Source organism: Xiphophorus maculatus, chromosome 15 (assembly GCF_002775205.1).
Source record: "Xiphophorus maculatus strain JP 163 A chromosome 15, X_maculatus-5.0-male, whole genome shotgun sequence".
NCBI classification, from domain to species: domain Eukaryota; kingdom Metazoa; phylum Chordata; class Actinopteri; order Cyprinodontiformes; family Poeciliidae; genus Xiphophorus; species Xiphophorus maculatus.
Window position 1 is genome coordinate 16,661,061 of NC_036457.1, and position 24,800 is coordinate 16,685,860.

General features: G+C 38.4%; 2 protein-coding genes and 1 long non-coding RNA gene across 4 annotated transcripts; 2 read left to right on the plus strand and 1 right to left on the minus strand.

Moving 5' to 3' along the window:
* Positions 1 to 2,115: 2,115 nt before the first annotated feature.
* Positions 2,116 to 6,898, minus strand: LOC111611462. Its single transcript, XR_002754060.1, has 3 exons — positions 6,820 to 6,898; positions 4,334 to 4,388; positions 2,116 to 2,194 (listed from the first exon to the last, which is right to left on the minus strand). It is a non-coding gene; the product is annotated as an uncharacterized LOC111611462 (long non-coding RNA).
* A 33-nt stretch (positions 6,899 to 6,931) lies between these two features.
* fermt1 (fermitin family member 1) lies at positions 6,932 to 17,240 on the plus strand. Its single transcript, XM_005805643.2, has 16 exons — positions 6,932 to 7,027; positions 8,506 to 8,659; positions 10,094 to 10,191; positions 10,628 to 10,763; positions 10,883 to 11,023; positions 12,028 to 12,211; positions 12,290 to 12,392; positions 12,521 to 12,628; positions 14,095 to 14,226; positions 14,399 to 14,448; positions 14,747 to 14,871; positions 15,620 to 15,726; positions 15,826 to 16,050; positions 16,142 to 16,266; positions 16,365 to 16,506; positions 16,620 to 17,240. The coding sequence occupies exons 2-16, from the start codon at positions 8,509 to 8,511 to the stop codon at positions 16,791 to 16,793; spliced, it is 2,001 nt and encodes a 666-aa protein (XP_005805700.1). The 5' UTR covers positions 6,932 to 7,027; positions 8,506 to 8,508; the 3' UTR covers positions 16,794 to 17,240.
* A 721-nt stretch (positions 17,241 to 17,961) lies between these two features.
* On the plus strand, positions 17,962 to 24,613 carry trmt6 (tRNA methyltransferase 6). Of its 2 annotated transcripts, none has more exons than XM_023347982.1 (12): positions 17,962 to 18,256; positions 18,399 to 18,529; positions 19,099 to 19,208; positions 19,693 to 19,784; positions 19,882 to 19,965; positions 20,055 to 20,218; positions 20,306 to 20,476; positions 21,231 to 21,391; positions 21,480 to 21,565; positions 22,192 to 22,294; positions 23,193 to 23,279; positions 24,097 to 24,613. In XM_023347982.1, exons 1-12 carry the CDS (start codon positions 18,150 to 18,152, stop codon positions 24,244 to 24,246), a joined length of 1,446 nt encoding a protein of 481 aa, XP_023203750.1. In that variant the 5' UTR covers positions 17,962 to 18,149; the 3' UTR covers positions 24,247 to 24,613. The 2 variants fall into 2 exon arrangements, with proteins under 2 accessions (XP_023203750.1, XP_005805701.1); XM_005805644.3 differs by having other exon boundaries at positions 20,055 to 20,179.
* Positions 24,614 to 24,800: the final 187 nt, after the last annotated feature.

The following is a 24,800-nucleotide window of genomic DNA, read 5'->3' on the forward strand; positions in this document are numbered from 1 at the left end:
CCCATTTGTTTTCTGCTATTTTGGCTTATTTAAAGTTTGTATTTTTTTTATGACTATATGCAATGAATCTTTCAAACAGAGTAAAATGTAGTTAGTTCAGGTCCACTTGTTTTCTGCTATTGACAGCGGTCACCTTAAGGTTCTCTTGCTGCACCTTGCCATTGTTCTTCATGTGAAAAATATCCAGTCAAGTCTTTTTCTCTCTGTACCCATCAGAACACTAAAACTGCTAAATATATTGTTTATTTGTATTTTTAAGGTAAAAAAAAAAAAAAGAAAAAGAAAACCGGTGTAGTGTGAAACTCTAAAGGTGTCACTCTTTAAAACATGTAAGATATATTCCTGGATTTGAGCACCTTTCTAAAAGACATGCTTATTATGAAAACCCAAAATTGAATAAGACAGCCATACACAGCTGCTGGTCTAATTTGCTTTAAGCATGTACAAATAGGACGGCCCACAGTGACCATAAAAGTAGAGTGGAGGTTTTGCTCAACGCGGCACTTTTGTCTAACCAGAGGCAGAGGGACGCCTTCCAACCAACAAACAGATCACAAAAGGAAAAAGTAACAAAAACACACACAGGGACTCTCTCACATCATAGTTAGAAATACAGCAAAATAACTCAAGAGGCTCACAGTTCTCTTTTGCAGCACTGTTAACTAATAAAAAATAAATTCTATACATGTTAAAAATGTTCAATTGAGCTTTGTTGACTTTTTAGGAGAATGTCGTCTACACATATTAAGAATATAAATACAGTAAACTTAAAAGTATTCATACTGCCTAAACTTTTTCACATTTAATTTAATCCAAATTACAGCTGCAAATATAAGTATATCACACTTTTCATTAGTTGGTAACAGACCAGTACAAAACAGCGAAGTGAAAGGAAAGTGAAACCCGATTTTCAAATCGTGGTATACATTTGTATTCAGCCCTTTCAGTCAATACTTTGTAGAACTGCATTTTGATGCAGTTACTGCCACATGTCTGCTGGGATGTACATCTGCAAGCTTTGCAAGTTTAGCAAAATTGTATTCATTGCTGTTTGTAGAATAAATTATGCTCAGGCAGCTTGACTGGAGAGGGTCAGAGAATTACATAAAGCCTGCTACACATTTTTCACTTAACCTTATATTTGAACTTTGGGTAAATCTAACACTATGTTTCACAATGAGATGGTGTCTTCAGGGTGATCTGCTTAATTTTGGTCTAATTTGATCTGAGCACGTTCTTCCATATGTTTGTTCTATCCCCTTTGACACACTTTAAAACTGCACTTCTTAATAATTACCGTTTTCTTGCCACTTGTCATACTGCATTACTCTGTGTTAGTTTACCACATAAAATATTATGTCACAAAATTGAAAAGTTCATGAGGTGATAAATACTTTTGCTACACACTGCAAAAGCTTATATTTTCAGTCTTTTGTGATAAATATTTTCTGAGCCCCCGTGTATATATTTTTACTACATTTTCAGAGTTGTTTTTCAGCTTAAAACTGGCACCAATGTACCTCCTGTGTGTTGTCTATACAATTTATTGCACCATGAAAAGTTTTATTTGCTCTTGAACCATTTGCTCTGGAAACCCCCTGCGGATACAACGTACCTTGTACATTTATATAAGTACACACTATGTTCCTGCACATTAATAGACACGCAAGGAAATATGCAAAACACACAATCACCCACACAGCTGGATGTATATCTGGGATTTCCCTTTAGATACCGGAAAAATAACCAACTTCAAACAGTAAACTAGGTGCTAATGAACTGGATCCTGACAGGGTTTACTTTCCGCTAGCAGATCCCACAATGGATCTATTCACGGGATCCCAGCCATGGAAAGTGTTGGTAAAGTAATCTCGCTAGAGTTTATGTGACCTTTTCTAACTCTCAGTACAGTTTTCTGTCCTCAGGCCTTTAAGGTCGGGCCAAAAACAACACCAACCTGCATCAGCTGATACAAGCAAAGGCTACCTATTTTGTATACCAAAATGGCACCCATTCACAACTAGTTTGCAGATTGATGCGGGGAGGAAAGGAGCACAACGCCCTGCTTCCTGCTACGCCGCACCTGTGAATTCAGTCACGGTTACTCCAAGCTTACTTGTTTCTTCCAGGAAAGGCCATACCTGGGGGGCATCTGACTGCTTCCGTGACCATTCAAGAACCTTCTAAGTAGAACCTGCAACAAATGGAGACAATTTATAGCAAACAAAGCATGGACTGTTCTCCACAAACCTAAGAAAAAAATAAAAATTCACGGTGCTACATTTGGCTTTATTCAACAAGTCTTCAGATCGGAAATGTCAGCAGCTGCTTCAAACTTTCAGGCACACCTGCTGAAACTAACAAAGAAGGATAGACAGAGATTTTGGCTATAAAGGACACTGAAATTATTAGCTGTCATCCCTTCATGTCTGTGTCTTAGTATCTGTCTGTGGTATACAATTACAATCTATCCATAAGTCTCTGTTCATTCACATATTTTTTATGCTTTAGGCAGCAAAACGTAAACAATATGAAATACAGTCAGTGGCAGGTAAAGCTATACTCTGCTATGAAAGCTGTTTTACAGTAGCCACTTTTCAGAAAGAAGCACAATATTTAAATACCTGATACCCTGTTCCAAACCACACTTCAGAAAAAAGCCTCTCTTTTAAATGTGAGGGTCACACTGCACTGACAACCTGTATTTATGGCTATCTGACCTGACACCATGAAAAAGTTTTATTTCTATCTGATGTTCCCAAGCAAAGATAAGGCCAACATGAAAAAAAAGTTACATTTGTTGGAAAAACCCAGATAAATGCAAAAACTTGTATGTTTTAGCTTCACTTTTTAAATCTATTGAGAATATGGTGGCGCTTGGCTTTGTATGGGAACACATGCTCGTTTCCATAATGAATAAAATAGCCTTTCTCCAGAGACAGTCCGTCGTCACAGTCCGTCTGAGGAGAAGTATGAAGTCAGGCAAATACTAGCACTATTATAAACTTGATTGATGGAGCTTTTTTCTTTATTTTGTGTAGAACATATATAGAAGTCTGCAGCATAAGAATAAAACAATTTTCATGAAAGAAAAGTAGGAAACAGACATGCAATGATTTTTACAGCTTCAAAGAACGAAACTGAATCCGACCTGTAACGCTTTCCAGCCCATAAGGCAGTGTAGCTTTGTTTCCCCAGAGCCCTGTGCTGTCAAGAGCCGCACTTCAAATACTGCTTCTCATGGTTTCTGACCCCCTCAGCCTTCATCCCCCTGGACAGAACCTGTGAGGGTATTTTGGACTGTATCCAAGGAGATGCAGGAATTGACGTGAACCGAATATAAAAGGTCAAGGTGAGCGGTGCTCAGTAACGCTATGAAAACTACACCTTTGGACAATATTTACCCCTAAAATCCACATTAGGTTTGATAGAGAGCCCTACAATCACGTGTCAAATAGAACAGCGAGGTAAGGTGGGGGTTTTTTAATATATTTATTTCTCAGTTTCATCCATCCCACCTATCCACTATGTGCCTATAAGATTAAATCCCCCTACAAACACCCCCAATTCACCTAACCCCCAAAGCGTAGTGGTCTGCAGCATGAATGGAGCATTGTGATGCTTCTCCGTCACGGCAGTGAATGTTTTCACTTCCATTTGATCCGTCGGCAAGGCTGCTAATTGGGTAAGCGTGTTCCCAGGTCACCGGGAGGTTTCTCTTTCCATAAATACAGAGCGCCAGCGAAGGCTTCTACAGATGTTGTTTCCCACCCGCTTCCAAGTGGGTTCAGACCAGCTTCAGGTAGTAGATGTAATTTATTGTGTCTGAAACCACACTCCAAAAGTTTTCCTTTCCTCGCTCTCCATCATCCCAAAGAGTGCAGTTTATCATTCTCCCAGGCACTGAAATAATGTACACTATTGTCCTTATTCTTGTGCTTGAACTCTATGTACCACGTTGCCAGCTGAATCCCTGGTGGGATGATGATGTGAACGTGCTCTCCAGATCTTAAGGGCCCAAATTACACTATTTTCCATGTGCTGTTACATCAGTGTCAAGGTTTATGAGGTCCAGGGTTTATTTATTTGTTTTGTCATGGAATTTAAATTTCCTCTCTTACGCAAGCACTCAAGACAACCGTATGTGCCAGCACTAAACATAGCAAAGAGCAGAAAGCTCAGACACATCCACAGGCACGTTTGCTACTCCTGTTCTGTAGGGTGCGGTCAAAATGGTCAAATTGTCAGAGAAAGTGTCCTTGAACTTGAGTGTCTCTGGTGAAGTTTGTGTGTTAGCAGCAACCACGAAGCTATGGTGTCCTTGAGTACTCACCAGTTCTAGGAGTTGTTGTTTTTTTCCCCAGCACTGGCACTGAAGATTGTCCTTCCTGTACAGGGAATATAAAGACAAGTTTGTTCAGTCTTAAAAAAAAAAAAAAAAAATCACAATAATGCTTATGGAGACGCTTGACTAATCTGAGAATCACAATCAAGATGGTTAATATGTTTGTGTATATAAACATAATCTCCATAACCGATACTTTTTGTATTTTAATGCAAAGGGATTTATAGGAAGAAACAAGATTATCTTTATACAGACAAACCTGTGAATAAAAACTGTTAATCCATCTCAAAGCAAGAACAGTGAATATGAAGAAAGCTGCAGGGTTTCCCTGTTTCTATTGGAAAACAAGAAAGCTCCCACTAAAAAGTTGATGCTTGGGTCCCTTCAGTGACTTTTGTATGAGCTAATGACGCCACCATGTGGTTGAAAAATGAATAAACTCACAATGTCTATTCAGGTTTCTCTAAAAGAGTGGGCAAGTGCAAAATGTTTGACAGATTTATGTATAGAGAGAAGTTTTACTAAGCGGGTTTGTATTTTGCAAGAATACAAACTAATTATTCACCAGAATTTTTATAATAACCAGCTGCACTAATGGGAGGGTAGAAATTTCACTTGAGTACAAGCAAATGCATAAACTCTATGATATTTCCAACTTAAACCAGAAGGTGGCCCCCTCATCACATGTATCAACATAAAAAGAAATTACTACAAAATAGAGACAAAAACAATATATGACTGGCTGATTATCTGTGGGAAAACAAATGCACACACGGCATCAATGTAACTTAAGTGTTATAGTTTATAAACAAGCAATATAATATGGAAAGGATTAACTGAAGTGATTCATTGGATTTATTCATTGAAGAAGGTGTGGGCATTAAGAAGGTGGGCTGACTTGGCTGAAGTGAAACATTACTCATCCTATTGTAGGCTTTTCTCTTTCAAAAACAATAAGAGTTTTCAAAATTCAGTTCCTCCAGTTTAAAGGTGTGAATTCTAATTCCTTTGCGTTTTCTATACACCAAAGACGAAACCATTCAAGTTCAAAGAAAACACATTTTAAAATACAGAGCAAATTTATGCTGCCATTTAGTCATGTTCAGTTCATACAAATTAATATATGCTTCTTCTTCACAAATAGTATGTGTGTTGTCTTTTTTTACTAGATAAGATCCCAGTAATGGAGATCTTACATTACAAAGACATAACTTGTTAAAAAGAAAAAAGATTCATCACACCAATCATTTTAAAATTATATCCAAACAGTTAGAATTTGAAGTCTAAATCAGATCTAAATCATAGCTGTATTTTAGTTTTTAAAAAATATATAAAATACACTGCAAGGAACACATATGTAGCTGTGTTTGAGTTACATCACTTACACAAAAGCTGCTTTGGTATTTGTCGAGCCCAAAAACTGGATCTTTAGGACAAGACGGCAGTTTAGCTAAACATTTGGTCCAAAACTGGGACCCATCTAGTTAGGCTAAAATAGGAAATATAAGAAACCAACACAAAGAACACAATGTACAAGTTTTATAATGACAAAATAAAAGTAAAAGAAATGTGTTAGTTGCACAAGTCCTAAATTGCCTGTTATACATTTGGATACCTGCTAAATGAAGACTGGGTGTCTCTCTTGTCTTTAACAGTACACAAATTTGCTATTTCACAGTTTTTCAAAGTATCTGGAATATTTTATAATCTCCAGTTCATAATTTGAATTACTTAAAACTAGTCAAGTCTGAACTGGATACTTACAAACCGAATAGAAATTCTGAAAAAGCTCAAGATTTATGAAAACTATTCTTTGAGTGAACCGTTCTGCATATTTTTTTCTATCAAGATTACTTTAGATCACCTTGTAGGTTGCTTTGCAACTCTGACCAAGTGAACCAATTTAATAAGTACCTCAGTTGCCCACCTCTATAAATACCCCTTATACTACCTCCCTTTCAATTAAAATGCTTGCACACACAACTAGCTGCTTTACAAAACTCCTCAATAAAGATGTCACTAACTTTCTGCTGACCATCTGTAAGTTCATAAGTTTCACCCATGGTGGGGTAACATGAAGCTTCTGGTTTTAATGTGCACATTTTCTGAAAAACTAAATTTAACTTATTTTATTATTTGGTAAAAGTCATAGGCTAATAGAAACATATGTTGCAAATGCATTGCTCAATGTGGGTGTCACTTTATTTCTGTACTGCAACTTTTTGAAGTCACAATTTTCTAGTTTATTGATATCGATATGTAAGGGCTATTTATAAAACCCACACATAATTAATATGTTTTTAATAACAGTATGAACAGTCAATTGCACTTTAGGCTAATACACTTCCTTTCTACATATTACCTATGTGTTTTGATGGGTTTCAAGCTAGGATTTAACTTTATCTAGTAATTTACCTGACTTAACTTACAGAAAGTTTTTAGACTCGAATGACGTTGCTTTTAAATAAACTCACCTGTGTGACTCGTTACTCATCTCGGTAACGTGTGTATTCGGTCACTTCCTCCTACGTTTCCACCTCCTCTCGCTCTCCTACCTGTCTCAATGGGCGTGTTTTTCTTTTCTTCTTTTTTTTTACTTCCGAGTGACCTTTATTCCCCGATTCATTTCGCTTGAAAAGAAATATTCTAAGAATAGTTCACCGGCCGAAAACTTAAGCTAAGGTAAGAGCGCTTTCATATTCAAAGTAACTTCGACGTAACCGCGGTGGGAATAACGTCCCCGTTATGTGCAAGCAGGGAATACGCAGCTGCGTTTGATTAGAGCGGGACTCCTCCACACCTGAAGCTACAACCCCATCGTAGGTGTCGCGAATCAGTGTTAGGCCAACAGAAGAGGAAGTACAAGCGCATTACTGATAGTTTTCAAGCCTCGTCTGGAACTTCAGATTTATGTTCTTGGAAAATGAAAATTGTTCATGTGGAGCTTTAGTGTTATCAAAGATGAGCTGTAAAAGAAGATTAATAGTTCTGAACACCTCTTACGCGGGGTTTGTTATGTATAGTTCTACTTGTGTGTCGTATGCTTTGTATAAAACCAAACACATTTGATAAGCTGGTATTGGAGGCATCGCCAAGTAGGAAATCCATCATGTTCTTTTCAAGCTCTTTTTTTTTTTTTTTTTTTTTGCTCTTTTCCTGTTGCTAGTGCAATATGCTGTGTCCCAATTCATCATGCTCTAACACATCTCAACAAGCCTTCCCTCAGCAGGCTCACACTTTAAAACTGTACCCTGCAGCTGCACACTCTACAGCAGCACAAAGAGAATAGAGTGTGTTGATTAAATCTAGCCTCTTTGCTGTACAGTTCCACGCAGCACTCTCTTGCAGTGAGCTGTGTGGGACAAGACGGAAACAACGATGATCACATTGCTCTAGGTTGGGTTGTGTCTCTCTCTCTCTCTCTGTGTGTGTGTGTGTGTGTGTGTGTGTGTGTGTGTGTGTGTGTGTGTGTGTGTGTGTGTGTGTGTGTGTGTGTGTGTGTGTGTTTACTCACAGTGTTTCAGACACCTGATTAACAAAGCCTGGTGCAGTGTGGGCTGATTGTTGTTTTCTACATTCCCTCTTGCACCAGATTCGTGTCTCTGCTCGTCACATTCCACAGCCATGCCCTCTGTTCTCCTCACCTCCAGCCATCTCCCCCTACTTGCACACTTCAAGTCTTTCATTTGTTCTCTTAGTTTATTTAAAATCAGTCAATTGTCCAGTAGATCTGTTCTCTTTTGGAAAGGGAGTTCTGTAGCGTCATCTCCTTTTTTGTGAGTGGTTGTACCACCCTGCTTGTATGTTACACTGCTATTAAAAATGTATTGGCTAATACTGGAGTAGTTAAGGGGGCTGCAGTATCATTGCAGAGACATTGCAGTACAGTGAGACAAAGTTGTTTCACAAGAGGCTGGATACAGACTGCATGCGTCAGTGGTAATGTTAAGGACATTTAATCCACTAGCACTGTTTTATTTTGTTTAATTTTTTTAACCTAAGACTTTTCGTATTTGCTTCCATACAAAATAGCTCAAGGAAAGACATATTTTATTGATGAAAACCTGAAATCTTAGTGCTTTTTTATGTGAATTAAAAAAAATCAATCAATCCCAAAGCACATAATTTTTTCTTCGCCTTTTCTATGTCTTTATAACAAGGCCATGATCAAAGGTTCAGCGATTGAAGAAAAACCATGGCAGCTGTCTATTCAGGTGGATCAGAAACACGGCGACGAGTCCATGAAATTCAAACTCAGCGTGACAGGCGACTTGCACATCGGAGGACTCATGCTTAGGCTGGTGGAAAAAATTAGTAAGTGTCTAAGCTAAATAAGAAACCAAACAAGCTGTGTTGATATTTATACAGCTAAAAAAGAACAAAACAAAAAAAAGCATAGACATTCTTTTAAAACTGCTTTTGTTCACCATTTAGAACTTAATTTGCTGCTCGTGCATGTTGTGTTGAATTTGGCTTGTTTCTGCTGCTGCTGTTGCAACAGCTGTGTTTGTCAAGCCACGCCTCTGTTTGCACTGTGTTTCTCTACAACGCCGTGCCATTGTTCAGTCACAATGCATCGGCATGTGTAGCCTTAGGGGGCAAAGTATATTCAGAGCCTTATCTGATTTCTTTTTGCAGTCCTCTGTAAAGATAGTGTAGCTCATGAACGTAATGTACGAGGGGACTTTTTTCGTGAGGTGGTTTAAAAATCATGAGACATGAGAAGATGACTAAACGTCACGTCATCAGCAGATGGATTTAAGCCCAGTATTACAAGATGATATCAGGTAGACTCATTAAACCACACCACCTACACACCAGTGGTACAAAGAGTATTTCTGCTGCTTGCAGTTTTAAAGCACAACTCCAAATAATGAGCGGGACAAATAAAGAGTGGTAATTCATGTAAACTGGCAGGCTGGGCAAGAAGTCTCGTCTAAAGTCTGCCTCAAGTCAAGTACAGGACACACCAAGCAAGAAGGTTTTCTTTTCAGGCGAGACCAAAATGGGAACTTTTTGACATATGTGAACTGTTATGTGTGGGTGAAAACTAACACTGCACACCAATCTGAACTCCTCGGAATATTGTGGCAACATTATGCCACCGATATATGGAAGTTGGTCCATGAAGGATGACCCTATGAAGCTAAGTGGGTCATCCTGGTTGAAAACTTGTTAGAAGCTGCAACTTTTGGCAGTACAATGATGACCCAAAACATGCAGGCAGAGCTACAAAGGAATGGTCTAGATACTGTGTTTTTGAATGGCCCAGTCAATGTTTATAATTAAACCCAGTTAGAATCTGTGGTTAGTTAATTGATTTTCACATGTCCTTTCCATTTGGTTTGACTGCGCTAAAGGCAGATGTGCGAAAGTTGTAGAGACATGCCCGAAAAGTCTTGCAACTGCAGGAGCAAAAGGTGGTTCTACAGAATACTGACTTAGGAAATAAGGAAACAATGTGTGCCTTTATTCTATCTTGACAAATGGGCACTACCTTGTGTTGGTCTAACACATAAAATACAATTAAAGTGCATTGAAGTTAGTAATGTGACAAAATGGAAAGGTTTTGTAAAGGATTGTTTAAATTATCCAGATTTCACTGAGCTAATAAATAATTTGAACTACTAAACTAAGTTACTGAACCCTCATTTATACAAGAGATAAAAGGATTTCAGATCCTACGTGTTATTCTGCAAAAAGTTGCATGATAGTAAGATTAAATCTAGATTATGCATTTGCCTACAGAGACTCAGCAGGACTGGTCCGATCATGCGCTGTGGTGGGAACAGAGGAAATGCTGGCTGCTCAAAACTCACTGGACATTGGACAAATGTGGGATCCAGGTAAACCGAATGAAATGGCAATTCACAGTTCTTGACGTTTCTCTGAAGTGTGTGCAAGCAGTCGGAGAGCTATCTCCTTGGGAATGCCTCTTTAGTCAAAGCATAATAGATAAATCATGTGTGTGCTTGCAGGCTTGAAATGTGTGGAGTTGTTATTTATAGCTGACCTTGGAGGCTACTAAGCAAAATCATATCCGCCTTCCAACAGTGATAGCTCATTTATAACTGTTTAGTGGCGCAAGAACCGTCTCATGTTGACATTTATGTCCCAATTGTTTTACCGTGGTTGTTTAATAGCGCACATAAAGGAAAAATAAAATGTTTACCATGGCAGACCCATATATTTCAAATAATTCCAAAATGAAATTCAATAAATATGTTCGAGAAAAGTTTCTTTTGTTTTTTCATCCAAACTTTGTGTAACTTTCGTCCACAGGCTGATGCCTTTCTGCGCTACACTCCCCAGCACAAACCACTGTTGCTACAGCTGCCCAATATGAAAACCATCAGAATGACGGTCTCCTTCTCCAGTATGGTGTTCAAGGCGGTGGAGGAAATCTGCAGAATTCTCAGTTCGTTTTTGTGGTTCCTGAACATGCGATTTTCCTGTCCTAATAAAAATTTTAAAAAAATCAGGACACATTCTACTTTGCATATTCTTCCTGATCGCTCACAACTTTTCTTCTTGTAGATATCAGAAGATCAGAGGAACTCTCTCTGCTGAAGCCTCCTGAGGATTGGAGCAAGAGGAAAAAGAAGAAAGACAAGAACTCTCCTGAGGAGGACATCTGGGACATATGGGACGCACTTAACGTAGGACAGGGAGGAACAGGTACTTCAGATTTTATATGCTGGAACACTTTAGGTTCTGCTCAGGTGCAACAGGATAGCAATTAGATCTAAAAGTGATCTAAAAGTGGTGTGAAACGATGTGAGAGCATTTATGTCTAAAGGATAGTTATCTTTTCTTTCAAAACAGTGCAATAAATATATATTTAAATCCAATAAATTTGTAAGAGGTTGACTAAATGTTAGGCTTAATGATTTGATGCTCCAGTGTCTAAATCCAGCGTTACTGATCAACAGAATTTTATGGGGTTTTTTTTTTTCCTTTCCTTTACACAGTTTATGCACCAAGACTCAACCATAGCTTAGTTTTGGTTTGTAACAATACTTTATGAATAGTATTTTACGCCCTGAAACATTGCTCCATCCATTTACTTGTACAAAGTAAAGTACAACTGTAAACCTACCAAGACATGGTCGTCAACCTAAACTGATAGACAAAGCAAAGAGAGCAATAGTCAGAGAAGCAACCAAGAGGTCCATGGTTACTCTGGAGGAGCTTGAGTTGGAGAATCATTTGACGTGAAAGCTATTAACTGTACACTTCAACTCTAGTCTTATTCGAAGAGACTAAAACTGAACATGCAGAATGCTTTGTATGGAGGGAACCCCACACCGCACCCTAAACAAACTGAACCCACCTTGAAACATGGTGGTGGCAGCATTATGATGTGAGGGTGCTTTTGTTTAGCGTGAACAGTATGTTAGAGCTGATGTGATGATGTTAGAATTGAAAACTTCAGGTATAAAGGAAGCAGCTGTTGGGCATTTGGTTGCTGTTGCCTTTACATTGTCATCATGCTTTGAACTGTTCATGTCAATTGTTTGTTGTCAGTGTTACTTTTCCATTAAGAATTTTGTTTTCCGTATTCATTTCTGCTAGCATACACCAGACCGCTAATCTAGACTCCTTTGAATATACGTTAATAGGACGTTAAGTTAAATCTTACTTTATTTCCCACAATCTCACTGGGATTTTTAATAAATTAGGCCCTATGTACAATAAGACGATGACGGCAACCTATGACCCAGAGAACGGGATGCCCATGTCTGCCACCAGCCTATGGTTTGGAGAAAACCCCTTAGCTGAGTCTCAGCCAAACCTACCACCTGCGGAACTGAGCAAGATATACAAGCCGCTGTCGCATGTGGACAAAGCAGAGAACAACGCAGGGTAAAATCAGAAACCCTTCTGCTCGATATATTTGTATTTTTATCCCCACATCATCTGACTAGTTGTTGTGATCAACAGGTGGCTCGACTCGGCTCGCTCACTCATGGAGCAGGACATTCAGGATGACGACAAGCTGTTACTTCGCTTCAAGTACAATGTCTTCTTTGATCTCAACCCTAAAGTAAGATGATGTTTTCCATTGGGAAAAAAAAGCAAAAAAAACTTGCATTTTATGTTGGAAATTCCCTGAAACAAAGACTGAAATGTGTAAACGCGAGGTTGTCGTCTGCGTGTTTGTTTGTATTTCAGTATGATGCTGTCAGGATAACCCAGCTGTATGAACAGGCCCGGTGGGCCATCATGCTGGAGGAGATAGACTGCACCGATGAGGAAATGCTGATGTTCGGTTCTTTACAGGTGAACCTGATGCCTACACAGTTATTACAGTAATTGCACAAGTTGATGAAATAGCTGAAGAATGTTGGTGTGTTTCCATTTTGCGATGTAGTTAATCGCAAATTGCAAATAAATACTATTATAAGAATATAAACATTCACTTTATAATTTAACAAATATGAAAAAGTACATCTGGTATCCCAATTTACTGCATATTTCTTGATTTAGATTAAATTTCTTTCTTAACACCTTTCACCGTTAATGCTCTCTTTCTATTTTCTAACAAATCATCCATTTGTCTTACAAAATAACCATCTCAAGGTAACGGAAGAAATGCAGTGTACAGTGCCTTGCAGAAGCACTAAAACTTGTCGATCACAGTGTTTTTATGGGAGATTTATTATATTAAACAGAAGTCGAATCCATGTTCAAATGAGCTGACAAAAGCAATTGATTACAGTGGATCAAACTTAATTTTTGATGTTTGTTAAAAAAAAAAAGGAAATTAATGCATACTTTTCATTATATGGCACAATAATTCATCCATTTGGGCTGTTCTATCAGAGTGTGATTGTAACATGAAAAAATGGCAAAAGGTTTAGGGTATGAATACTTTTAAAGGGGAATTGTGTGAGTTCTTTGTTGGCCTTTGATAACCAACATGTTACAAATAGAAAATAATTGATATTGAAAAACAGAAATTTCGTGGTCTGTATGTTTTTTTTTCTTCTTCTCATGGGCTAAATAAGAAAAGACAACATTTAGATCCATGGAGACTCTTGTACAATTCAGGCAAATTTGTTAAAAAGGTCAGAATATGGGTTATTAAGATGTAAATGTACAATAGAAAATTACACGGCACAACCTATTAACATGGAATTTACACAGCAGGGGTTGCTTTTAAACTTGCACTGGAAATAAATTATTACAACTCTGTTTCATGCTAGTTTATCAATATGCATGATTGTTCCTTAGGGCTGCAGCAAATTGAACCAAATTGGGAGTACATTGTTTTTAGGCCTTGAAGCGCAAAATGAAGGGTACTGAGTTTGGTATGTAAATATGTGAATAGACCTGTTTGGACATGTGTTAAATCACACTGTGTGGGAAGCCAAGACAAAGGGAGAGACCAGAATGCAGACATGAAAAGGAGTAACTTAAGCTTGTACATGAATAATGTTTGCTCTCCTACAAAAAGTGCTTAAAGAATCCGATAATTACCTAAAGTTTTAAATCTAATCTTCCCTGTAAACAAACCTCAGCCATCCTCGGCTCTTGTTCCATGGAAAAGATTAAGAAAACAGTAAATCTAATAGAGTGTATCTTGACCTACACGCTACTACAAAGGCTGACATGGACAAACAGTTCTCTTGACTCATGCCAGTCTTTTTTAATTACTACATTAGTCCCATGACAGAAACTCCTTGGGATTTTGTAAATGAGAGAACTCTTCCATTTCTCTAATAAAAAAATGATATCTTTCTCAGTATCACATTTGCAAACTGACCATGTCAACTGAGCCGCTGGAGAACTCCAGTGAGCCAGAAATCGATGAAGTAGAGGCTGCCCTGTCTAACCTGGAGGTGACACTTGAAAGTGGACACACGGACCGAATTCTGGTAAATAGATGTTTGTGGACTATCAACCACTGTTGTGAAAGCCAAGTAAAAATTTTAGTCTTTAGTTCCATCAGAACATTTGGTTTCAAATTGCTACTATTAGGTATGACTCTACTAATTTGTTCCGAGATGATGTAAAACAGTGACTGAATTTCGTTTTTTCTGCCTCCAGGAGGACATTACAGACATTCCAAAGCTGGCAGACACCCTGCGGCTATTCAGGTAAAAAATCTCCTTCAAGCATCATTACTGAGGCGTGTCGCTACCATTTTTTGCTTGGTTTGTGTTTACACATCTGTAGGGGCAGTACAGCTAAGTCACATTTATTTGCTTATCTGTTGTAGATAAATCAAATATCATTCACGTGCATGTCTTAGTTTGTTTTAACAAATTAAGCAGCTTTGAGAGCATTTAGGTAAATGTTCTGCAGAAGCAGTTGGGATTTATTAAATAAATACTTCAATCTTATAAGCTGTTCATGTTGTTTGGGTTCCACTGGTGTCTGTGTCTGTCAAAACAGGCCCAAAAGATTGACCCTGCGACCATACAAAGAGTACTGGTTTGTGTTCAAGGACACCACTATCTCCTATTTTAAGAGCAAGGAAGCCGCCAGCGGAGAACCAATCGAGCAGTTGCAACTCCGAGGTCAGTGGTTAAAAGAATTAGAAACTAATTTATTAGCACTTTGAATTTGAATTCATGCCATTGATGTGCAGGGTCACAGAAACTGGGAAAGTCCTAGCTTTGTTTTTTTTTTCAGTTTTATTCTAGGAAAAATATATATTTGAAAAATGATTTCAACATAGAGATTTCAGCCTAATGCATATCTTTATTTGACAGTTTCTTGCAAAGTATTCATACCACTAGACATTACAACAGCAGATGTCAATGTGTGCATCTTTTGCGAGAGACCAACACAAAGGGAAGCATAATTGTGAAGTGTAGGAAAAAATCTACAAAATAAAAAATTACTTTTTAAAACATTCTGTGGTGAACCCATTTAACTTTGATACCCCTAAAAAAAATCCAGTGAAATCAGCTGTCATTTTCTAATTATTGAGTAGAGGCCACCTTCGTGAATTTTAATATCTGCTGTTTGAAAGATTCAGATGTTCGATAGATAACATCAGTAAACAACAAGCATTATGAACACTGCAGAAAACGTTAGAAAGGTCAGGCATAAAAGCTGCATTAGACTGAAAACACAACTGCCAAGAATTGGTCGTATATTTAAATTAAAGGCAAGAAGAGCTTTAATCAGTCGTTAGGCTTGGTGTAACTCTAGATGTAATGTAGAGATTCATGCCTAAAGTGGAAAGTTTGTTGCCAGGACAACTATTAAACATTGCTTTTATTCGTTGCTGTATTACATTTCTTCAACTTAAATTAACAGGATGTGAGGTGGTCCCAGATGTCAATGTCACAGAGAAAAAGTTCGGCATCAAACTCCTGCTTCCAGTCGCCGACGGGATGAATGAAGTGTACATCCGATGCGATAATGTAAAAACCCACTGGCTTCCCTAAGCGTTTCACTGTATCTATTTTAAAAAAGGACCTTACGCATGTATCTCTTCATGATTTTTTTTCTCTCCTGTGTAGGAAACACAATATGCTAAGTGGAAAGCTGCATGTATCCTAGCCTCTAAAGGCAAAACAATGGCATACAGCTCCTACAAGACAGAAGTGAAAAACATCCAGTCTTTTTTGCAAATGAAGAGCCTGGCGCCCCCGCCTGGTCAGGCGACTCCAGACCTTGATGCCATGGAAATGAATGCAGAATGTTTCGTTTCCCCTCGCTATTCCAAGAAGCACAAGACCAAGCAGGTTTGCTTGACAGATGCCTCAAATTTATCTGATTTTACCAGCAGCTATGCTAAATTTTATTGCTAAATCTGCTTTGCATGGTTGCATCAAGCTGACAGCACGGATCCTGGAGGCCCAACAGAACATAGCAAAGCTGTCCTTGATGGAGGCCAAGTTGCGCTTTATTCAGGCCTGGCAGTCTCTTCCAGAATTTGGCATCAACTACTACATTGTCAAGTAGAGTGCAAATATTTTTGTTTTACAACGACTGTGCAACTGGGGTCATGTTTTACTTAAACCATATATTTTGAATATTCTATTTACTTGCATTTCAGATTCAAAGGTAGCAAGAAGGATGAAATTCTGGGGATTTCATATAACCGCATGATTCGTATTGACATGTCCTCTGGCATGCCTGTCACCACATGGAGGTTTGCCAACATGAAGCAATGGAACGTCAACTGGGAAATAAGACAAGTGAGACTTCATTCCTCATATAGAATGTTAACGTTTTGAAGTGTTTACTCCCACACTCTCACACTGCTTCATGGGATTAAAATAAATCAGTAATATGTTGCATGTAATTTCAGGTGACCATAGAATTTGACCAGAACGTGGTAATAGCCTTCTGCTGTGTGAGCTGCGACTGCAAGGTGGTCCATGAGTTCATTGGTGGTTATATCTTCCTCTCCACACGTTCAAAAGACCAGAATGAAACACTAGATGAAGAACTGTTCCTTAAACTTACTGGAGGCCAAGAATGACCCAAGAAATACATGATTGTCCGTTTTGTACTGAAGTTCTTGTTCACATTAGCATGAAACTACCACTACAATATTAACTATAAGCCTTGAACAAACTACTGCAAAAGAAAACAGTCGGCATCACAGACACATATTGTCCTTCACAGAACCATTTAGTGGGTTTTGCCACTTTTTTTGTCATTTATGCACAAAATAATGATGTCAATGTAATTATGTTTGGATTGTCTTTCTAAAACGTGGATGAGCTGATGTGTAAGAAGCTAGCTCTTTTTTAATGTCAAATATTTCTTAAAGTGACAAAATTTGAAAACATTGCAGAGCCTTAAGTTGAATTATGTTCCATTCTTCCTCAAAATGTGTTTATTTCCTTTTATTAATCAGTTTTGTTGAGCTGTGTTTACAATGATGAAATATAAAATGTCTTCTACTACTTACTATGAAACAGATTATTTGTCTTCTGATTATTTCTCCCACTACAGAGTTGAAACAAGATATTGACATACACCATATTCAGTGCCTGACATGAAATCATAATAAATTTCTGTTTTAGGTCAACTAGGATTATTAAAATTATTTATATTTGATAGTTGAAAGAGCATGATAGTAACTAACAGAAGGATTTGGATGAAATGTTTTGGGTAACAAAATATAACGAATATAAAATCGTTATATTTATTCATATCAACTTTAAAGCTGCCCCAGCATAAAGCCAAATGCGTCTCTAACTGCAGTCTATTAGAGAAATATACAAATTTAACGTCAGAAATAAATGTGTGAAAACTTTGTAATTATATATTTAGGAATAAATAAATGCCCCCAAAATAATATAGTTTAATTTGTTTATTTTATTTACCTGTTGGACATCAACACAAATGAGCATATATTTAACTAATGTCTCTTGCCTGTTTAAATATTACAGTTGGAAAAATAATTTTTCCTAGAGGAAAAATTACACATAAAGTATTTCTCCTATAGGAAAAATGATTTATTATTTTATATTCCTACTCTATTCAGTTTTAGCTCAAAGGAACCTGCGGTGGTCTTTTTTTTTTTTTTTCTTCTTCTTCCGTTTAGCTCGTACCTCGCGCCTATTGGACGGAAATATGACTGGCGTTCACTCGGCCAATCAGTGGCACTTATTCTGAAACGTCATTCCGCGTTTGTTTTACACGTCATTGGAGGCTAGGGAAGTGAAAGCTAACACGTGTGAATGTCAATTTAAGACATTTTTGTTTACGGCTCAGGATAATTCAGTGCCTTTTTTATGCCTCCACTTATTTAGAGCGCTTTTAAAGATTAAGCTGAAGGCCGCGTTTCTCCAGCAGCTGTGTTTTGAGCTGCTTTACATAGTTTATCATGGCTCACAACGAAGATGATGATTATGAGTACAGAATCAAAGAGGGAGACCACATAGTGTTAAAACGAGGGGACGTCTACAAAGCGGTGCAAATTCAGCGGAAGAAGTAAGTGAAATGTTGATATAAACTGGGAAGCAACAGCTTCAGTTTATTATATGATAAATTCTTATAGATAGGGGTACGCTGAGTTTATCTGGTGCTGGAGTGAATGATGACGATTGACAGGATTTGGCTGGTTTACTCACAGAAAGGTGATCTTTGAGAAGCAGTGGATCTTGCTGGATAACGTAGTGGGACATCTGTACGGCACCACATTTGAGATTGCCTCCGGAGGAACATTGCAACCAAAGGAAGACAAGGAAACGGGAAGTTCCACAGGTGTGCCATACATTCTCCGCCATTGTGAGGTCACTTCGGTTTGTGTTTTTATTTCACATCCCTCCTTTTTTTTTGTTTTTTTGTGTGCCATTTTCAAACAATTATTAGCTAACTTTCATTTTTCTCCCCATGCCAAATATCCAAATTGGTAGATTTACACTAACCTTTTTTTTGCCAATTCTGAAGAAATTTCAAAGCTAGGGAATGAAGAAAATATGCAAATCAAATAAGACTGGTAGTGAATAAAATAAATCTGTATAAAATAGAAGTGAACGGCACAAAAAAATAATGCTGAAGGATCAGGTTGCTTCATTTAGTTTTAAAGGAGTATGAAGGAATTATTGCGATGCATTTGTCAGAATTGACAACCTGGCCAAATTTGTAAATTTCCATCAACAAAGTCAAATTTACACAAAATATTAAATTCAAAATGGAGAAAATCTGTCTTTGCATCCAGCTATTTCTAATACCCCTTTACAGGTTCTGTAAATATAAACGTGCTTAAATGCAGAGATCCTGTTGAGCCTTTGTTTTAACTGCGTTTCACTGTCTCTCTGTGTGGCTCCTAGATGTGAAGGTGGCAGGTACAGACAACAGAAACATCGTCGATGATGGGAAATCACAGAAACTCACCCGAGACGACATTGAGACGATGAAAGAGCAAGGTCTGAAGAACGAGGTACAAATGTAACTTGAACAAAGTTACTGAGCCGTTCATCTCTAAAAATCCACAAATACAGCAATCGCATTTCCTCGTTTATGAGGGAGATTATAGCTCACTCAGCGATTCTTCTTTCTTGCTCACCTAAAGATGTAGAAGAAGAGCCAGAAAAAAACTAATGAATGATCAACGACAACAGTCACGAAACGCTTATGTCGTTTCTTGACATAAGCATTCAGCTGTAATTTTTAAGTCTTGGTACTTCAGTATCAGCTCCCAAGAATTTTGTTGTCACTGTAACCCATTTCTGTCAAGGTCTGGCACATTTACTAATCTGAAAAAGGTCAGACTTTCATTTTCCAGGTAATCAATTCCCAATCAGAATTGGTCAAGCATAAAATCGTCTGATATTGATCACCAACTGATTTCTCAGCGTATATTTGGTTAGTAATGAACTGAAATGATGAGAGTTAATGCATTATTTATTTTGTGTGTACCTCAGGAAATCATTCAGCAGCTCATAGATAACAGTTCAACATTCAATAATAAGACTGGATATGCCCAGGATAAGTACATTAAGAAGAAGAAGAAAAAGTGAGTCACACACACTCAAAACGGTTGCAGGCATCAATCAGTGTAATGTGTTAATGTTCCTGGTCTCATCGCCTGTCCTCGTCTCATTCCCTCCCAGGTATGAAAACACGGTGACGGTTCTGAAACCGACCTGCCGCATCATAGCCATGATGTACCACGGCCGCGAACCAGGGAAGATCTGGTGAGACTGCAGGCTGAAAATCGGCAGATTTTTGAGCGGATTAAATGTCGGTATGATTGCAACAGTGTGTGCGTTTCCATGTGATGCAGCCATCTGCGGTATGACACACTGGCACAGATGTTGACTCTGGGAAACATCCATGCTGGCAGTAAAGTTCTAGTGTTCGAGACCTGTGCTGGACTTGTGCTGGGAGCCATCATGGAGAGAATGGGAGGCAGGTTTTCTTTAACAAGCTGTGTGCACCATCCACCTTGTAAAGATTTCAGCTGTCTTTGCGGACTTTGACCGAAGCCTTTCTTTTGCCCTTTATGTAATTACTTTCTCTTCCCTCCCCGTCCAGGCTACGGCTCGGTGATTCAGATGTACCCAGGAGGTGGGCCGGTCCGGGCGGGGGTGGAGTGTTTCGGCTTCCCCGCACATTTTCACGATATGCTGCATGAGTTTCCCATCTGCCGCGTCAACGCTTTGCTGGCAAGCACACTGGACACCAGTGCCAAAGACCCCACTGCTGGTTGGGCATTCTTTTATAATTTTTGACAGATTTACTACAAATTAGAGCTGAACTGCCAACGACAGCCAGGATTTATATATCTTTTTTTCTTTTCTTTTTTTTTTTTTTTACTTACGCAGCTCTACAAAACGTGTTCATAACCTTTCAAGTTTTTCTCACTTTGTCACATCACAGCCACAAACTTCACAGTGGCTCCTCCAGAAAATGTTCACAAGGGGGGCCAGATCAGGCCAGTACAATTTTTAGGGGCGGGGCACAGCTAAAAGAAAAAAAAATCTATATATAAGTTATTCATATTAATACTTTTATTATTCTATTTTTAATGTTATTAATGTATATATTTATTTATTGGGTTGGCTGGGGAGCCAGTGGGGTGGCCACTGAAACTTCAATGTATTTTATTGGATGTTTGTCTATAAATACAAAATGATGCATAATCATAAAATAGAACACAAACTGATTGAATTACCTTCTGTTGTTTGCTTACCATCTTTGCAGAGATATGCATTAAAACCTATAGTACCTGCTATGATCAAAATATACTGCAGATGCTCAGCTACCGTGTTTTTAAAAACCTCCCTACCTAATGTGTTTTGGTTTGATTACTTTTAGAAGGTAAAAGTGCGTCATTTTCATTGTTCTGTTCTCAGTATTGCTTAGCTTGACTTCCCAGTTCAGAATCCTCACTCCGTTGCCCTAAATTGTCTCCATTTATTTATGTGGTTGCTGTGCTTTATCTCTTCCAACAATGCAGAAGAAAAGAGCTTGAATGCGGCTGCAGAGCAGGAGCAAATCCAGCCTGAGGCAGAACAGCAGGAAGGCAGTCCAGCCGAGGAGAGGATGGAGACAAACACCGGCGACGACGACGGCCAAGACCGGGAGAAACTCGAGAGGGAGAAACGCCAAGAAGCAAAAGTATTTTAACGCTATACCTTATTCTGCTAATTATCTATCAAATAAAAGCGATGTGTGTTTTGTAACTGGAATGCATTTCCACTTTTAGGCTCAGGAAAGAAAGGTGAAGCTGGAGGAGAAGCGCCGGAAGCTGGCGGCCGCAGCTGCCCTGCTGGAAGGCAGAAACGCTGACGGGTTGGTCTCCGATTCTTCGCCTCTGCGTTCAGATTCGTTTCTCTGCAGCACTCTGCTTCTGTCAGCAGCAGCCTCCTCCTCCTGTCCTGGCTCCGCGTACCAAGCAGATGCCATTACGACACATTCACACAGGGGAACAATTATGAATGATTAAATCATTAACTATGTCCATAATAGTCGTAAAAAAAAAAAATTTGCCTTTCTCTGGGCTCGAAGTGATTACCGTGCAGTGCTCTTCCAAGGTGAACAAATTGATTGCTTTGTAGTTAACTCCCACGTTAAATAAAAGACCTTATAGCTTTTATGATTGATGGCTGAGCTATAAGAAGCTGACATCTCTGCCAGAAGTACAAGTATTGATCTTGTTCGCTCATAGACTTTTCTATAACATACAGGCTTTACTGGAAGCTATAAACAATAAACAGAGCACAGTTTTCCTCGCTGCCCTAAATCAGCCTTTTCGACGGCTTCTCGTGCAGCTGTAAGATGGTTTGTGGGTGTTATGTTGCTTGAAGCACTGATGAGCTGAATTACCATCTTGCCTTGTTGCACATTTCCAATTACAGAATGTGCTGTTGACATGTATGCTTGATCATCTGTTTTTTTTTTTTTCCCCTTGCTTGCAGGTTGGTGATAGCGAGTCAGTTTCACCCATGTTCTGTTCTCTTGGGCTTGATTAAATTCCTCTCCCCTTCTCGGCCTTTTGTAGTCTTCTCTCAGTTCAAAGAGGTAAGAAAATTCATGTCTCAGTTTCTTCTTCTTAAGAATAAATGTTTATGTTGCAAAGATATTCGTATCCCTTGGACTAGAACTGGCCTTTACGGAGGACGAAAGTCCTGAAAAGTCCCTTTGCAATTGTAAAAAAAAAAAAAAAAGAACCCTGCACATCATCTTGAACACACCATCCTCAGTGTGGAACATGGTGGTGGCAACGTCATGCTGTAGGGATGCAGAGGAGAATGGAGACAATTTTTTTCGTCTTTAGATGTGCAAAGCTAGTGGAGATATACCCCTCAAAAAACTTGAAGTTACACCTTTCAGAGGTTTATTCACAAAAGGTCTGTTTTACTTATTTATTTTTTTCCTATGTTAAAATCCCACACTATTTTATGTTGCTCTGTCACATTAAAATACATTGAGGTTTCTATTTCTAATGTGACAAACCAGAAAAGTTCAAGATGTATGAGTAATTGTGTCTTTTGAGGATAATTTACTATAGGAGAACAATTTCTAATAAGAGCTGCAGATGGAAACGATACACCAGCCTGTTTTTTCAGAAGTCTGGCTGGATAGCAATAACAAAACTAAATGCAATCAAAAACAACCATTAATCATCATAAATGATGTATGTGAGAATGTGGCTGTTCTTATTTTTCTTTCTTTTGCCAGTTGTATGTTGATTCTTGCGTTGTGTGTAAATTGTGAGACAGTTATTTTTTGTTTTTGGGCATGTGCACCGACTGATGGCACCCTTTGAATTTCGTTGTCCTTGTGACAATGACAATAAAGATTTATCTTATCTTATCTATCTTATCTAATATCACTTGACTTCCTGTGAACGTATTAATTCATGTATTTTCTTATTTAAATCCTTCGTTTTTGTTCTTTTCTGACTCAATGTCTTCAGACACTTATTGAGTGCTACACAAAACTAAAGGAACAAGGTGGGACTGTCAACCTCATGATCACCGACACCTGGCTCAGGCATTACCAGGTAAATGCTGCCACCGTGAATAAATACTGTATTGTTTGGCGTAAAATCCAGTTGGATCAGATTCAGTGTTTTACTTGTCAGGGTTCCTACATACAATTCATTCTAGGCGGTTTCCTGATCTGAATATGTAATGAAAAGAGTTTGTGAACTCCTTTATATACTTATTTTATGTAAGGACCTTTATTCCCTATGCAGTTGTCTGCCTGATCAAATCAAAATCAGCATTTCTAATAGGAACCTGCAGCTATCAGATTGCTTTTCTTATTGTTTTTTTATTAGAAAAATGAGCATCTACCCATCCTCTGTAGATTTGTATATCTAATAATCCATGTATCCACTGTAAGCCACGGTGAACCTTTATTTCCATTTCAAAATGGACCAAAATTTACTGAGAAATGTGCGAGTACATATAAATTGTAGAATTCTGCATCAAAAATATGTAGGAAAAATATGTTATTTTTAATGGTCTCCATTTGTATAATTTTGCACTTCTGATGTTTGGTTTAAGCCAACATTAGCTCCATTGGTTTGCAGAGCAGTTAGTCATATTTGTAAGCATATCACGAAGTGTCCTAATAATTTCTGCATTTAGTGGTAGAATTAGCAAATCGACTGTAAAACATATGATGAAACATCAAGCTTAATCATTACTTCTCATTTTCTCTCACCTCATTAATCTTTTTACACTTGTGTAAATACTCCATTCCAAGCGTAAGAAACTTTTCTTTGCGCCAGTTTGAGGTACAAAGTGGACAACAGGCGGACTCGTTTCTCCCAGAGTTAATTCCTCACGACTTGTCCCTTGCTTTGTCTCCAGGTGTTGCCTGACAGGACCCATCCTCTGCTCCTGATGAGCGGGGGCGGGGGCTACCTCCTCTCAGGGACAACCGTGGCCACGGACCACTCCGAACCGGCGGCTGAGGAACCAGCTCCAAAGAGACAAAAAGTGAAAGACTCCGAGGGGTAAACACACGCAGAAGGATCAGATCTTCTCCGAGGCACGTTGGTGTCACCTGCAGGGATTTTGCTTCAGACTCTGTCGAACCGAAGTGACACTTCTGCAGAAAAGGAGACTGGGTGTCTGGTTTGTATTCATCAGAACACCTTCTCCTGTCTTTGTCCTCAGATCAGCTGAGAGGTAAAGTGTAACCCTAAAACAACACGTCATCTCAGCTCCATGTGCTCCTTTATGTAAGAGATGGCTGAATTCATTTCTTTTAAGTGACAAGTTTGTGTTGTATCCCTTCACAGCTATTGCTAAAGCTGTTGTATTTTATTTAGTAACTTGCTATACAATTCAGTTGCTAATGTAGGTTTATTTTATCTACTTCAATGAAAATCACTGGAAAATAAACGGTGGAATGTGAACCGCATTAATTCTGGAAATAAATTCGACTTTAATTTGGTCCCAGGGATAAATTGTTTTTTGGTTTTTTTTATTGAGTGCAAACAGAACGAGAGCCGTCGAATACATTTAAATAATTTGTCTCTGTTGATATTTTTCATATCATCACAAAGCGT

Bases quoted from the DNA above. Each gene is read 5' to 3' on its own strand.
- trmt6 (XM_023347982.1), top strand. From the start codon at position 18,150: ATGGCTCACAACGAAGATGATGATTATGAGTACAGAATCAAAGAGGGA. The intron at 19,209-19,692 runs GTACAAATGTAA...TGTGTACCTCAG, and splicing joins AGCAAGGTCTGAAGAACGAG to GAAATCATTCAGCAGCTCAT. The intron at 23,280-24,096 runs GTAAATGCTGCC...CTTTGTCTCCAG, and splicing joins CCTGGCTCAGGCATTACCAG to GTGTTGCCTGACAGGACCCA.
- fermt1 (XM_005805643.2), top strand. From the start codon at position 8,509: ATGATCAAAGGTTCAGCGATTGAAGAAAAACCATGGCAGCTGTCTATT. The intron at 12,212-12,289 runs GTAAAATCAGAA...TGTGATCAACAG, and splicing joins AAAGCAGAGAACAACGCAGG to GTGGCTCGACTCGGCTCGCT. The intron at 16,507-16,619 runs GTGAGACTTCAT...ATGTAATTTCAG, and splicing joins TCAACTGGGAAATAAGACAA to GTGACCATAGAATTTGACCA.